The 10081-nt window shown below is 42.9% G+C and overlaps 1 protein-coding gene across 1 annotated transcript in view; it reads right to left on the bottom strand.

The window, feature by feature from the left end:
- Positions 1–7955: 7955 nt before the first annotated feature.
- Positions 7956–10081, bottom strand: part of loxl2b (lysyl oxidase-like 2b) — a 46552-nt gene continuing 44426 nt past the window's right edge. Inside the window, exon 14 of the mRNA XM_083784753.1 lies at positions 7956–9985. Within this exon, the coding sequence (XP_083640879.1) occupies positions 9915–9985 (71 nt within the window). The 3' untranslated portion in view covers positions 7956–9914. The remainder of the gene's footprint in view (positions 9986–10081) is intronic.

The following is a 10081-nucleotide window of genomic DNA, read 5'->3' as shown; positions in this document are numbered from 1 at the left end:
TGTAGCACGCCGTTTTTCATCATTTTTGAGGATTTGGAAAAAATTAAAAAATTAAAAAAACGATGGGTTATAGCCCATTGTTTTTTTTAATTTTTGAAAAAAATAATATCCTTGTTTTTCATCATTTTGGACCATGGGCTATAGCCCATATCTTACGGCATACTATAGCACGCCGTTTTTCATCATTTTTGAGGATTTGAAAAAAATTAAAAAATTAAAAAAAAACGATGGGTTATAGCCCGTCGTTTTTTGAATTTTTGAAAAAAAGAATTAACCTCGTTTTTCATCATTTTTGAACATGGGCTATAGCCCCTACCGTACGGCATACTATAGCACGCCGTTTTTCATCATTTTTGAGGATTTGAAAAAAAATAAAAAAAACATGGGTTATAGCCCATCGTTTTTTGAATTTTTGAAGAAAAAAAAATAACCTCGTTTTTCATCATTTTTGAACATGGGCTATAGCCCCTACCGTACGGCATACTATAGCACACAGTTTTTCATAATTTTTGAGGATTTGAAAAAAAAAAACGATGGGTTATAGCCATCGTTTTTTGATTTTTTTATTTCTTTTTTATCCTCGTTTTTCATCATTTTTGACCATCCCACTGAGCAATAGCCGGCTATTAGACATCTATTTTTAGACGTTTTTTATCCCATTTTTAGACGCTCGTCTAATAGCCCATATCGTACGGCATACTATAGCACGTTTTTCATCATTTTTGACCATCCCACTGAGCAATAGCCGGCTATTAGAAGTGCGTCTAAAAATGGGATAAAAAACGTCTAAAAATAGACGTCTAAAACACGTCTATTTTTAGACGTTTTTTATCCCATTTTTAGACGCTCGTATAATAGCCCATATCATACGGCATACTGTAGCACGCCGTTTTTCATCATTTTTGAGGATTTGAAAATAATTAAAAGAAAAAAACGACGGGTTATAGCCCATCGTTTTATTTTATTTTATTATCCTGGTTTTTCATCATTTTTGACCATGGGCTATAGCCCATACCGTACGGCATACTATAGCACGCCGTTTTTCATCATTTTTGAGGATTTGAAAGAAATGAAAAAAAAAAACGATGGGTTCTAGCCCATCGTTTTTTTTTCTTTTTCTTTTAATCCTCGTTTTTCATCATAAAAAACACGAAAAACCACATACTATGGTTTGTCGTTTTTTATCAGAATAATGTCATCTGTGAATACATTTCTTACCAAGAATTTTTTCACCAATGTGTTTGTAAAGGTGTCTACTAACATATCCCACATTGGTTTCTATTGAACCACCCTAGGGGCATTTTTGACAGCTGCTGAAAGTTGGGTACCATACCAAGTGGCTATGGCCAAACTAGGGAGTCTATGGCCAAACTAGGGGTCAAACCCCTTGGGCTAAATTCGGCCATATATCCACTTGCCCAAATGTGCTGACCTCATTTTGTGATTACGGCTATGGCCGTTTTCAGCCCAAGGAGTGTTCTTCGTGCATAGCTAATGCTTGGAATGCATTCAGAATCATGAAAACTCCCTAGTTTGACATGTCACATGCTACTTAAAGCATAATGAACATTTTGCCTTATATAGGTTGTTGATGGTACCCCAACTTTCAGCAGCTGTCAAAAGTTCCCCTAGGGTGGTTGAATATAAAGCAATGTGGGATATGTTAGTAGACACCCTTCCAAACACATTGGTGAAGAAAATTCTTGATAAGGAATTTATTACCAGATTGTATTCACTAGGAAAGACCAAACATCAGACATGGGAACCCTTTAAGATGGTTTATTGAACGAGGGTGGAGTATGGTCATTGCTGTCACGAATGCCATTGCATGAAGTAAGAATGCGGGGTATGGTTGTCTATGGGAGCGTATCATGCGCAGCATGAGACGCACAACATAAACATCCATGGCATACAACATGGTGGGCCAGCATGGTCGTCTATGAGTGCGCTCCACATGCGAAGCATGGGACGCGCAGTATATACGGCCAGGCATGGAATACATAGGGAAGCAGCAAGGTCGTCCATGGGTGCGTAGAGTGCGAAGCACAGATTACGCACGACATGAACGGCCAAGGCTTGGAATACGTAGTGGAGCAGCATGGTCGTCTATGAGTGCTCCTCATGCGAAGCATGGGGAGCGCAGTATAAACGGCCAAGACTTGGAATACTTAGTGAGGCAGCATGGTCGTCTATGGGTGCGTAGAGTGCGAAGCACAGATTACGCACGACATAAACGACCAAGGCTTAAATACAGAGGAGCCAGCATGGTCGTCCACAGGCACTTCGCATGCGAGGCATGGGACGCGTGGTGTAGACGGCCAGGGCTTGAATACATGGTGATGCCGGTGTGGTCGCCCATGGGCGCGCCGCATGCGTGGCATGTGACGTGCGTCATAAGCGGCCTAGGCTTGGTACGGAAAGCAGTGTGGTCAGGTTCGAGGGGGGCGGACCCAGATACTTTGGCTTAGGGGTCGAGGCGTGGGCCTGAGTGGTATGGTAGAAACCCCAAAAGTATCTTTCTAGAGTTTACCAGACCCTGGAACGGTGGGCGTCGTGGAGGGCGCGTTGGAGCAGACGTAGCTGTGATGGGCCTGGGAAGACCGTCGGGCCGAGGGTCTGGGTTATGTGGTCGGGAACTCCCTTGTTGGAGCTGTGACGCGGCTCCAGTTCTGGAGGGGTAGCCGAAGGAGTGTTCCGGGGAGTGTCCTGGTCGGCGGGGACCAGGTGGAGGTAGGAATGGAACCAGGAGCGGATGGCGACTGAACCGCTGTTGTTACGAACCCGATGGCGTGCGTGCTGGGCGTGTCGGGTGAGTGAGTGGTTAAAGGGGGCTCATTGGGCTGAGGGAGGTGTTGGAGATGCGGGAAACCCAAAAGAAAACGAACAGGAGAACTTGGCTTCGAGCGTGGCATGGTGAGGGGCCTGAAGCCGGTGCGGAGGATGGAGCTGTTGTGGGTTAAGGTGTGGGGGGTTGGTGTTGAGGAGATGGGCGTTTGGCCTGCTTGTCGGTGCAGTTGGGACGGGAGTGGGAGCCGCCGCAGAAGGTGCAGATGTGGAGATGGCGGCATGCTGACAGGTCGCAGCCTCTTTCATTGAAATTATTGCAAAGCATTTTGGTGCCGACAAAGACAAGCGGGCGGCCACGCATGTCTTTGGCCTTGGAGGAAGTGGGGAAGACCTTGCTGGAGGTGGTGACGCTCAGTAGGGGGGGGGACATAGCTGGTTTGGTGTGCGGCGTGGGGGCGGGGTTCTGGAGCTCGGAAGGTGCAGTGAGTGGTGGGGTGGGTGGGGCAGTTGCAAAGGCTGCATGCTTCTGATGTTTTTCCGGCGAATATCCTGCAATATAGTTCTAGCTCCAGGGAGCCCCAGTAGGTGGAAGAGTTAAATTGTTGTAGTCTGGAGGCGGCCCTGGCGGAAAACTGGCGGTGGTATTCATAAAAAAGGCTGCCTCCGAAGCGAGTGCATAAATCCATACAAATATAGAGGTGGTCGTCCAGTTCTTGGCGGCGGGAGGGGAATGAGGTGCATATAATGTCCCGGAATATGGAAAAGGCTAGGACGAACTCTGTGGGTGTGAGGACGGAGGAAGTGGATGGGGAGAGGTCGCGGAGGGTGATGGCGATTCCTCCGAGGTCTACTGACCGGTGTTGGGCTGTGCTGGCGGAGGGGCGTATGAGGGAAGAGAGGTCGATGTCCATACCTTGTAGAATCTGTGAACGGAGGTGTGAGGGGACCATGGGGGCGTTGAGAGCGATGGCGGATGGCGGGATGGGTGCTGGCGTTGCTGTGAAGAGGGAGAAGGAGGGGGGGGGGGGGGGGGGGGGGGCGGTTGGGGAACACAGGGTGGGGGGGGAGAGAAGACACGTGACTGTGTGGGGCGCTGGGTGCTGCTGGGGGAAATCCTAGGATGGCTGGGGGGAAACCTAGGGGAGATGGGGCTTGATAGTTGTACTGAAGGGGGGGGTGGAGGTGGGGTGCTGCAGCCTGCTGGAAATGAGAGGGAGGAACAGGTTGGGCATGGGGGATAGAACCGGGAGGATTTAGTAATGGCTATCTATGCTAACGTGAGATAATAATGTGCGATTAAATCTCATGTAACGTATGGGTGTGCGTGTTTACAAGAAACTGGCACAGGGCATTTTTTGACGGTTGAGTTTAAGTACCCACGGTAATGGGCGACGTAGGAGTGGCCAGGCTAGTTGGAAGTGGGTGAGTGGTGGCATGGTTGGCAAGGGTGGAGTATTGGTTGGCAAGGGAGGAGATGGCAGGCAGGTGGGTTGTCTTCTGCTTGGCCAAACCTCCCGAACCTTTGTTGTTCCAACTCCATTTAATATCCCCTGACTAACTCATCTTCTAGACCACCTAGACCCGACTTCACCAACAGAGACCCGATTGACACCTAAACAACAAGTTTGGACAGCCCCACCAATTAGTGTTACGGAAAATAGCAAGTGTCTACCCTAGACCCAGAGGGAGACACAGAACTTAGATGCGGCTCACATGTTGCACGACTCCTCAACAAGCTGCCACCAGAGATGAGAGCTGAATTCTGCCGCACAATGCTCTGCGGCCCAGGAGCAACCAACACCATGTTGGAGTTCTCTGAGTGGTTGAAGCACGAGTCCTAGCCATATAGCCTGTGCAAAGGCAAACACCTTGAAGACCTGCTTGAGGTAAACAGTGAGCAGTGAACAGTGAGCGAAAGACTGAAGACAGAAGATCTGCCTTCAGGACTATCAGGCAGGATGTGCAGACACTGAAGGCATCAGTGTCGTTCTGTGTCCCCAGCATGTCAACCAAAGCAATGTTACCAAATCAAAGGAGCCTTCACCTCAAGTCACCTGGGGCTGGGTGAGCAATCGTATCCTGTATCTAGCCTCACAACTAAATACAGACACTTGGCCAGACTGCCGTTTGAAAGGGTCAAACCCTTCATCCTGATTGGGGAAGACCACCCCACCTAATCACACCAACCGAACAAGTGAGGTTGGGGCCTCCAGGTGTGCCAGCAGCCATCTGCACAAGACTGCGCTGGACCCTGCAGGAAAGCAATCTCCAGCCAAGACAATGTAAGTTGACTATAACAGAGCCCCAGAACACAGAGCTCATGAGAAGGATGGAGAAACACTGGCAGGAGGCAGGAGTCAAACTGTGCGTCTGTACCTGAAAGGGACAAGTCAAAGGCCAGAAAGCCCACCTCCTTATAATGTCCTGTCAGTAGCAACTCAACCTGCACCTGAAATAAGCCCTGACCCCTCCCAGAGAAAGTTCATCCTTGAAAATGTAATGATTAGTCATCAGAATCAAGATCCTTGGTGGTCTAAAACTTGAGTTATTGGTAAAATAACAGCAGGTTGGTGGTCATTTTGAAAAACAATGGCTGCCATGGTCACAGGACAAATCTAAATAGTACCACTGTATTCCTCATCTTTTAAAATGTATTATTAGTCGCCAGAATCAAGATCCTAGGTGGTCTAAAACTTGAGTTATTGTAAAATAACAGCAGGTGGCGGCCATTTTGAAAAACAATGGCTGCCATGGTCACAGGACAAATCTAAATAGTACAAATGTATCCCACATCCTTGAAAATGTATGATTAGTCACCAGAATCAAGATCCTAGATGGTGTAGAACTTGAGTTATTGTAAAATAACAGCAGGTGGCGGCCATTTTGAAAAATGGCTGCCATGGTCACCACGAGACAAATCTGTGATGGCCCTATAGCCAAAAATGTTCCTTAAGGCATGCTCTAGCTGTGTGCCAAATTAGAATACTTCCCATTATTCAAAAACTATAATTTTATTGTTTAGGAACACTTTTGTCAACTCCGTCAGATACATGTCAACTCCGTCAGACACAAAACCTGACGGAGTTGGCGTCTGACGGAGTTGACAAAATGTAATTTGTTTTAATCTGAACCCTCTGTAGTACAATGTAGCCATTTTGTTTTTGCTTCATTTGTTAGCTAAACCTAACCCTAAACTAAAATAATAAACATTATTTTGGAATTCTTAACAAAGATCATAATAATGTCCTGACGGAGTTGACATGTAAAAGCTGTGACCTCATTGATATCAACATTGTTTGTTTAAAATATCAAACAATTGAATGCTTGTCAGACCAGGTGCTCCACTGTTGCAACAAATATAAACGGGACTTGGAAAAGGAGTCTTCAGGCTAAATCTGTCGACAATATTTTCTGATTAATTTAAGACTTTTAAAAAACCTGACGGAGTTGACGGGAGACGTGGGACACACATTTGATATGAGATATCTAATGGAAAATATAAATTAAAATTAACTGTGTATATTGTTTGCTATGTTGTTGACAATCTACTTTAATTTAGTATGTATATTTATGTGATTGTGACAGTATTAGACACTTTTTTAGCAGTTTGAAATTGTGACCACTTGCTGGGGACAGGCTAAATACAGGCGTTTTTTGGTACAGTGCCTGCTTTTAACTAATTCAGATGGCATATGAAAACAATTATAATGAAATTAATGGTATAATAATACACAACTGTATTACATTTAACTTTGCAAGTCCTTTTATTTTTATGAATTCATTTATTTTTAACATAAATAAGGCTCTTATGTGTGGGACATGTTTTTTCCACTTTTGTCCCTCATCTCAAGAATGAGTGAATTATATAATAGTTATGTCGTCGAAAAGCATCATTTTATATACATATATATTTTACCCCCCCTCGATTCAGACCACGCCAAATCGAATGGTGTACCAGGTCTCGATTTTTTCCGACCTTTAGAAAGTGGTTAAATCAATCGTTTAAATATTCCGTTTTAGAAAAACATGAAAAACTACATGTATATTATGTCACCGAAAAGCATAATGTTTATAATTTTGTTTACATCCACAGATCATATTCACCCACAAACAGTCATAATGTCAAGCCCACACAAAGATTTGGCATGACTTCCTGCCTTTATCAGTTTTATATTACTGTACTTATGACAACTCACTGTAATTCATTGCCTTAAAGCCTATTGAATTAATGTGGCATAAATATATGATTGAGCTTTAAAGGGACACTTCACCCTTTTTGCCGTTAATGACGTTTAGAAGCTTTAGAACACTTTCCTGGAGATCTTTATGTGTGTAATATGTGGTTTTAGATATTTTAGATTGTAGCAGTGAGCCTGTTGTCTCTGATGTCATGGACACTGGGCTCACTTCCTTCCTGGACTACATGTTGTCTCAGTAATACAGCTCTCCCCCTATCCACAAGGAGGAGCAGTGCACCAAAGAATTATGGGAATTGTAGTCCAGGAAGGTAGTGAGACCAGTGTCCATGTCCATCCAACAGGCTCACTGCTACAATCTAAAATAACTAAAACCACATATTACACACATAAATACCCCCAGGAAAGTGATCTAAAGCTTCTAAACGTCATTAACATATATTTTTTTGCAAAAAGGGTGAAGTGTCCCTTTAACTGTAAACACCCTTTCACTCTGCCAATGGGCTATGTAATGGGCTCCATGTGTAAGAGAGAATATCATGTAATGTGACAGGAAAATCTCTTGGTGTGTTGAAATAGCACTACTATTGTTTCAATGACAGGGCGTAGCCATAGAGGATTATGAGTAGATGCCATCAGTTCTGTAACCCATTCGCGTACTAGAATATTTTAGCAAGAACTATATGTCCCTCTGACCAAAAGGTGGCAGCACTACACTGCTTTAAGATACTACTGTTGAAGTGTATCACTACAGTTACAGTTAACGGTTAAAAATAATATCTGATGTGATAGAGAAGTGGTAGTGTGAAATAAATATAATTAATATGTAAATACAAGATGGCGGTGCATAGGTCGCAGTCTTCTCTTGTCTCCAGGGACAGGTGAAAGAATATTCACAATATGTGAAACATACTGAGGGATTTATTCGTTGCATACACAAGTTATGGTTTGCCAGAAATGCAACACGAATAATTGGTTGCTTGAACTTTATTATAGTTAACTCATGAAGCACATTATTTTTTGTCTTTTACACTCCATTCAAGTATACCATCTGATAGCACTTAGCATACATAACATTAACAGTACCCTCAGAAAACAGAGGGTCAGTTTGATAGCACCATTATACAAAAGTACAATAAAATAAGTTTCACATATATTATTGTACAAAAGTAAATTAAGAAAAGGACCACAAAAATCCCTGACTTTTACAATAAGTTACTAATATGGAGACTTATCTTTTTGGTTTATGAACATTGACAAATAGAAATGTAATTTGGAACTGTCTGATTGATGTCTTAGACTATTTGTTAACAGAAAATGCCAAGTAATAAAATAGAACATTCCTATGGCACAGAACAGGTATTTGAATGTTAACATTCAGTAGTACTTGTCTTAAAGAATTATAACCTTTTCTGCAATCTGGCATGAGTCTCGGGTAAAAAGATATGTTAAAACATCCTCATTCCAGTGCCTTATCTCTATAAACCACTACGGTAAAAACACTACTGCATTAGCATTTTTGTTATACTACTTTACACTAGTGTGGAACACAATGTATACAATTACATTTTCACTCTACACTGTGTTGTTACACCTTAAGAAAGTATGTAGGAGGAACAATTGCATGACGTATCAACAACTATTGTATTACTTTGTACAGTAGTAACAATACTTAATATCTAAATAACAATACATAGGTTGATGCACAAAGATAAGGCCATTAGCAATTAAAATGTGTCCCTGTCTCATGTCTGCACTGTGTCTGCAATGTGAGAAACCAAAAATAACAAACTAAATTGCTACAATAATTAGAAGAATGTGAGTACCTACAAACTGGAAGAATAGCAACAAGCTTAATTTATTTATTCTATCGTCATGCAGTATAAATTGCCTTAATGCACTGGACAGACAAAAAACTATCTAAAGAAATCTGACAACATGGTGGAGTGTGACAAGGTCACCTACTGGTTTCTAAAGCCCAATATAACATCTTAACCCATTCTGACCTGAGATCAGATTCATACGAGGTTTCCGCCGGACACACACTGGTCTGATGAACCCATTCTGACCTGAGATCAGATTCTAAAAATGTCAGTCGCTCTTCGATTTTTCAAAAATAGCAGACCTACAAGCTCATATCGCGCCACTCGGTGGCGCGATATGAGCTTGTAGATCTGCTATTTTTAAATAGCTAAAGCATAACATGATGCTGACACCAAAATGGGTGCCCGGTCAGAATGGGTTTAAATAGATTTTTTTTTTAACTGAATGCAATCACAATGCAGATAGTTAAGGTTTGATCTCCAGCCATTTTAGCAACCTACCGGTATTTAATGTGTGAAATATTCTTCTCAAACGTCATGGGGAATATTGAGTGAGAGTACGGTATTACATCCAATTATTTCCATTCAAAGCAAAGACTCCGTAGAGAGACCAAACCAAACTATTGAAAATCACATTCAAATAATTATGAGGCTTCTTTTTCTTTTAAACAAATTGCTGTAAACATCCCTGTAATGACTTCTCTTCAAAGAAGTTTCACCCTTGGTGACATCGTACATGCTGTACGGTCAGCAGCAGGAGTATTTCATTTCTTATTCCATAAAAGGTTGCAGTAGTGCCAGTGAGAGCATGTCATGCCAGTCTGTTGATTTTTGAACAGGCAGAGATCCACTGGGATGCTATAGGGGTAAAGGCTGTTTCTGCCTCAGTCTGGGAGCTGACTAGTCCACAGGAGGGGAGAATTCTACGGCAGAGAAGCAACATGCACCTTCAAGATTGGTGGCGTTCATTCAAAGCTGGCCGCTGCCTTGAGGATGGGGTGGGGATATTGCATTTTGATCCTGGTGTTTGTAGCAAGGGGAAATCCACCACAGATGGATGTGTCTAGTGGTTGGTGTGGAATCCGGGTGGCTCTCAGCAGGAGTTCCTTTACCTGTGGGTCACCTGGTTGTTGATCAGGCCAGGGAAACTCTGTTCTGATTCAGTGCTTAATGAACCACCTATAAGAACAGGACAGGACACTTCAAGAGTTACCATATATACAAAACTGGGTAAATAAACAAGACAAGACAAGATTCTACAAATACAGACATGCA

This window comes from Protomyctophum parallelum (genome assembly GCF_964188405.1).
Source record: "Protomyctophum parallelum genome assembly, chromosome: 15".
In the NCBI taxonomy this organism is placed as follows: domain Eukaryota; kingdom Metazoa; phylum Chordata; class Actinopteri; order Myctophiformes; family Myctophidae; genus Protomyctophum; species Protomyctophum parallelum.
This window is presented reverse-complemented; position numbering and strand designations above follow the sequence as displayed.